This window comes from Lampetra fluviatilis, chromosome 37 (assembly GCF_964198595.1).
Source record: "Lampetra fluviatilis chromosome 37, kcLamFluv1.1, whole genome shotgun sequence".
Lineage (NCBI taxonomy): Eukaryota > Metazoa > Chordata > Hyperoartia > Petromyzontiformes > Petromyzontidae > Lampetra > Lampetra fluviatilis.
In genome coordinates, this window is record NC_136311.1 from 3,927,741 (window position 1) to 3,933,808 (window position 6,068).

The 6,068-nt window shown below is 51.5% G+C and overlaps 1 protein-coding gene across 1 annotated transcript; it reads left to right on the plus strand.

Moving 5' to 3' along the window:
- On the plus strand, positions 1-6,068 carry LOC144945408 (myosin regulatory light chain 2, ventricular/cardiac muscle isoform-like). The gene is made up of 7 exons (XM_078873927.1): positions 1-112; positions 1,240-1,323; positions 3,597-3,672; positions 4,155-4,259; positions 4,601-4,679; positions 5,069-5,117; positions 5,658-6,068. The coding sequence occupies exons 1-7, from the start codon at positions 110-112 to the stop codon at positions 5,760-5,762; spliced, it is 501 nt and encodes a 166-aa protein (XP_078730053.1). The 5' UTR covers positions 1-109; the 3' UTR covers positions 5,763-6,068.

The following is a 6,068-nucleotide window of genomic DNA, read 5'->3' on the forward strand; positions in this document are numbered from 1 at the left end:
GCTTTATAACCGCGCTGCCCGGGCCAGATCCTTCGACCCGCCCTGTCCTCTCTGTCCTCAAGTTGCTCCTGTCAGCTCCCGGACTCTCCCGGCCTCAACCGCAGCAGAGATGGTGAGTGACGGCGCCTGCACCCTGCACGCGCACACCTGCATCCGAGTCTCACCGACCGAAGTTCACCGTCCGATTCTCACCAAGCGAATATCATCATCCGAAAGCTCAACCTTCGAAGCTTCCCTTTTGAAGCCCTCCGCCTGAATCTCATTTTAATGTTGTCATCTGAAGCGCTCCGTCTGAAGCTGCCCATACGAAACTCACGATCCGCGCTCCTACATCTTCAGCCTCACAAATCACGTGCACTCTGCACTGCGTAACATCTACCCGTGCTCTGCCATCGTCACGGCTGCACTGCGTGACCTGCACACTTTCTCCAGACCTGTTCATTCGTTCAATCTGAGTTATGTTCACCGGCACACACCTATGTTCACATCTACCCGCACTACCCAATCTCATACACACCATACTCCAAGCACACGCGCACGCAATCACATGCACACACTCCGAATCATACACCTAATTACATACACTTAACTCACACACTCAAAATTCACGCATGACTTGAACTTCCCAAACACACACACTTCAAACACACACGATCCTCTTGCAAAATTTCTAAAAACGCACACACGCGCTCACCCAAACCCACATGCCCCCGCCCCTCCCACTCGCATTCATGAATTCATCCTGACTTCTACCCAACCAACCGCCCACGCACACACAAACTACATCAGTCATCTACACATAATCGTTTCCACCTGTCCACTTGTCATCAAATCCACTGTCGGAGATGATGAGACACGGAGCCTGAGCCACATGGACATGAAACATGACACAGGAAGACACAAGGACGTGGGAATAAGGGACATTGGAGAGGAGAACACGGGACGAGGCATGGGGACATAAGATATGGGACACAGTAACATGGAACTTGAGACAAGATGACATGGGAGACGGCGACATGGCACATGAAACACAAGGACATTGAACATGAGACAGAGAGACACGGGACATGAGACACCGGGACACGAGACACAGATACCTGGAACATGAGAGATAGGGACATGGACAGAGGGACATGGACATGGGGAACACTGGACATGAGACAGCAAGACACTGGGACATGGACAAGGGGACATGGGGACACGGTTGCGCCTCGCTAATCCGACCCCGTGACCTCCCAGGCACCCAAGCGCGCAAAGAAGAAGATGGACAGCTCCAACGTGTTCTCCATGTTTGACCAGACGCAGATCCAGGAGTTCAAGGAGGTGAGTGACGCATACCCACAACACGCACTCACAACACGCACACAAACACCAAGATCCCACCCCCATAGCCTTCACGGGCTTTTGGGGCAAGTGCTGTTAGCGAGCGCCTATTAAGGAACCAGAAAACGAGGAGGTGGGTGGTTAGCACCATGCTTGGCGGCCTTTGTGTCAAAGGTGCTTGCTTGCAGCATTTGTCCCCAACAGTCTGTTGAAGGCTACACGGAAGATGTCTTCTGTGTGCGTGTGGTCGTAAAAATACATGTTCACGTATGAATATAGTATGTTATGCTGCTGCTTTAGCAGTGGTGCACACGCACAAACGACAACAACTCAGAGCATTCGTTGATAACACCGTGGCCTTAGACAAGAAACAGTCTAAAAATAGGCGACGTTTCGGGCAACGACCCTTATTCACTAGCACGTACATAAAGAGCTTAAATAGTGTAGCGTGGATACGCGGTGGAGACTCCAATCAAATTTCCTGATGAACAGATTTTTTAAAATGGCATGTGAAAACAGTGACCTGTTAGTAGCTGTTGAGTAACGGGACAAACCCTTCGGCGAAGAGATCCGTGCCATTGTTCAGGAATCTCATGGCCGAGCTGCCTGCTTGATATTTGGGAGTGGCTTGGTGCCCCTCTGAATGGGCGATGTGCGGCGGGGAGGCTGGAGGGGTTGGGAGGGGGAACAGAAAGAGCTGGGGACCTGTAACTGGATAGGGGACAGAGGAGGGAGCAGGGTGGTGGAGCAGGGACGGTGGAAAGAGAATAGGAGAGACGAGAAGGGAGGAAAATAATCTGGGAGTAGGAAACAAGAAGGGGAAAATGGGAGAGACGAGAGGGAGATTGAGGACCTGGGAGAGAGGAGGGGAAGGAGCGGAAGAGACGAGGGGAGCTGCAACTCTGAGATAAATTCGGAGACCTGGGGGAGGGAACAGGTGAACCGTGCACGACACAGAAGACCCGAGAAATATCTGTACAATAGGCGATGTGTCAGGCCTTTTTTCATAACCAATCGATCAATGTCGCCTTTTCATTTTGAAAAGGCAGTGGTATTGATTAATGTGTTGATTTTTTATTGTTATTTGTGCACCACTGCCTAACGCAGTGTCGCCAAACATTGCGTTTGAGAAAGAGCAATGTTATTCTGAGAGGGAGCAGCCGAAAGAACATGGGTGGCATGGGACACCCGGGAGCGAGGGACATTTGGAACTGGGGGGATGGGGGGGGTACGTGAGGACAGAGGCAGCCATCGAGGGTGGGGGTTTGGAGGACACTGGGACGTCAACCCCCACCCACCGAACCCGCTGTGGGCCCCGGGGTCTCGTGGGCTCTGTGCCAAAAAAGGGCCCCTCGGTGGTCACGGGCACCGGGGGGAGGGGGGGGTTGTCTTAGGAGACACACCCTGTGCCTTGATCCCTTGCGTCTGTAAGGGGATACTGGCGCCCCTGAGAGACCCCTAACACTCAGAGCCACCCCCTCCGTGCGCTGCGGTCTGGAATTCGCTCAACCCCCGATCACGCCCCTCTCTACCGAGCTTGGTTTTAGAGGAAGAGTTTGAGGAGGTGGCCGTGAGGCTCATCGGGGGTCAGAGGCACTCAGCTGACCCCGCTGAGATCACGAGGCCAAATCTTATAATAAAACATTAAGGCGAGTCGCTGAGAACAGGCACCAAGAGACTAATCGTTGTGGCCAGCAACAACGAGCGCTGCCAAAGTTGCAATCGATAGGAGTGTAGCGCGTTGCTTGAAATGTGCGAGGGTGTAAGAGCTTGGGAAATGAGACTACGACGGGAGGAGGGAATTCCAACGTGGAGCAGTGCGAGGGAAGAAGCAGACATAGAAGCGTCGTGGCCTGTAGTGTGGTGAGTGGGTGGGTGGATGAGTGGGTGGATGAGTGGGCGGGTCGGTGAGTGGGTCGGTGAGTGGGTGGATGAGTGGGTGGATGAGTGAGTGGGCGTGTTGTTGTAGCCTCCAGTGTGTTGGTTGAACACAGGTATGGATGAGACGACAAAAATGTTTGCTGGACAGAGTCCTCAACATGGGTGGGGAGGAGTCAATGTGTGAAGTTCACAGGAACATTATCCACGGTGGTAGCGATAGATGAGAGACAGGTGATCAAACTGGGTTCTCAAGTGCATCTAGTTACATGGATACCCACGGATATATGTAGAGATAATTCTAGATTTACACGGAGATACATAGACTCCTACAGCGTGTGTGTATGTGTTGAGATGGCTGTACTATAGGCGTGTGTGCATCTTTTCACACTCAGGCCTTCACCCTGATCGATCAGAACCGGGACGGCTTCATTGACAAGAACGACCTCCGGGACACCTTCGGTGCTCTGGGTATGACATAGGCAACAACAACAGCAACCACTAACACCACTTCCCTAAGCACGACCATTACCACAAATATCATCATAATCATCATGCCATGATGAATGAAACACGGTCACCACAAATGCTATTAATTATCCCATATTAGTGACACACAACCACCACAATTGCGAACTTAAATTTTTTTATCTACGGATTTCTCAATTGCCCCTAACGTGAAAACCTCCTGATAAAGAGGCTTGAGACTCGGTAAGGCTTCCCCGGGTAAATAAATGGCATTTAACTTTTAAGGTGAGTTTCATCATAACCTCGTGCGCCTGGACATCTTGTTCTGAGTAGGGTTTATATTGGACCCGTAAAATATTTCCACACATGGCACACCACATCCAGTATGCCTCGAGATGTAGGCCGTGGCTGCTCGCTCACGTGCCACCTCCACGAGTCTACCAGCGACCAGGCTAGACATTCACTGGCTATCGTTGTCCACTCAGGCCGTCTGAACGTGAAGAATGAGGAACTGGAAGAAATGGTCAAGGAGGCCCCGGGTGCCATCAACTTCACCGTCTTCCTCAACATGTTCGGCGAGAAGCTGAAAGGTGAGAGCGTGGAGGCAGCGAGGTTCCTTCCCCCCCCCCGGGGGTTTAACTGCTGCCCCCTGGTGATGCGGGTCAGGGGTCAGAGGGCTCAACCAGCACCGCTGAGATCCGAGGTTCAGATCTGGGTGTCGGATGCCTGCGGTTGCACTGGTTGATGGTCTCAGCCTAATTATTAATGACTGCTCAAGAAACATTATCTAAAATTTGGCTTCTCAATTTATTCGGATAAATTCTAACTGTGAGTCTAAGATAATATGGTGGTTTGTCAGCCCCCCCACCTCTCCAATGTGAGAAGTAATCGACCTTTCCACTGTCTTGTCTCCCTCCCCTCACTTCTCCAGGCTCCGACCCTGAGGAGGTTATTCTTGCTGCCTTCAAGGTCTTCGATCCCCAGGCCACAGGCGTCGTGAAGAAGGCCTAGTGAGTCCCTCTCGTCTCCTGCAGAGCCGTGCCAGAGTGTCGCGTGGCAGACGCATCTATCTCCATTCACACCACTTGGCAATTAAGAATATCCCACGGTCCACATGCGGTCACTACTGCCAGTTCGACCGTTGAAATCTATTAGTTTCTGTGTGAGTATATGGGTGTCTATGCGAGTTTGAGGGTCTCTATGGAACAAGTTGTTTTTTTGTCGACGCCTGTGTTTCCGTCGTATTGTTGATTTGTGCCTGTCTTTGTCATAGTTGTTGACGGTGTCTGTGGTTATAGCGATGGTGATAATAGTCTTTCTGTGGCTTCTATTTCTATATCGGTACATTCGTTGTGTTTGTGGTGTTTGCGTCTCATTGCCGATTGTGTTTGTGTTCCAGCATCACCGAGATGTTGACGACACAGGCCGACAAGTTCTCCAAGGAGGAGGTGATGTCTAAACACGCAATTCACACAGCTGCACCAGGCCCCACAGGTCTAAGGGGCCCAGTCACCAGATTACGAAGAGGGGGGAAATTGGGCAGGAGGCCACATGTCATTCCCTGCAGCAGGGCCCATGCCAACCAGGCTAATCCATTGGAGGAACACTGCCTTCAATTGTCTACCTGTCTCTGGCCTCCTGATAATAATAGACAATTACTCAACAGGACTTTCACATCACACTTAGTTTTTCGCAACCAATATGTTTCATCCCTGAAATATGGGTAATGCCGCGTCATAATCTGGGCAAGTTTGTGTCGAAAGACACACAAACAATAGTAATTGGCAGGTTAAACGCTCTAATTAATTTTGCTATGTCGGGTTGGTGGAGTGTTTTTCGACACAAATTTGTCCAGATCATTACGAAGCCTGATCCAAGAAATCGATCACGAAGTCCACATTGTGCCCGGCGTGGTCAAGCCGAATGCGAACCCTTACCGCTGATTGACCGAGGTTCCTCTCAAATTGTCGCTCCTCTCACGATGCCAGGTTGACCATATGTTCAGCGCCTTCCCTCCCGATGTGGCCGGCAACCTGGACTACAAGAACCTCTGCTACGTCATCACCCACGGCGAGGACAAGGACAGCGAATAAACTGGACACGCGAGAGTCACGTGGAACACACCTGGGTGGCACGTGGAACACCTGTCTGCGAGGCACACACCTGGCGGGCGTGTGGAGCACGCCTGGCACGACGCAGCATGGCAGCCAGAGTCACCTAGCCTGGCACCCTGCGATTGTCCCGGCGTGTGGCCCGCATGCATGTGACCGCGTGCAAGCGATTTGGCACTTAAGATTTAAAGAGAGGTCTAAAGTAACGATGGTAATAATTATCAGATGTTACTGAAATAAAACGAGTCCACCCGACGGTATTGCACTGGTCATCGTGTGAAGCTGTAG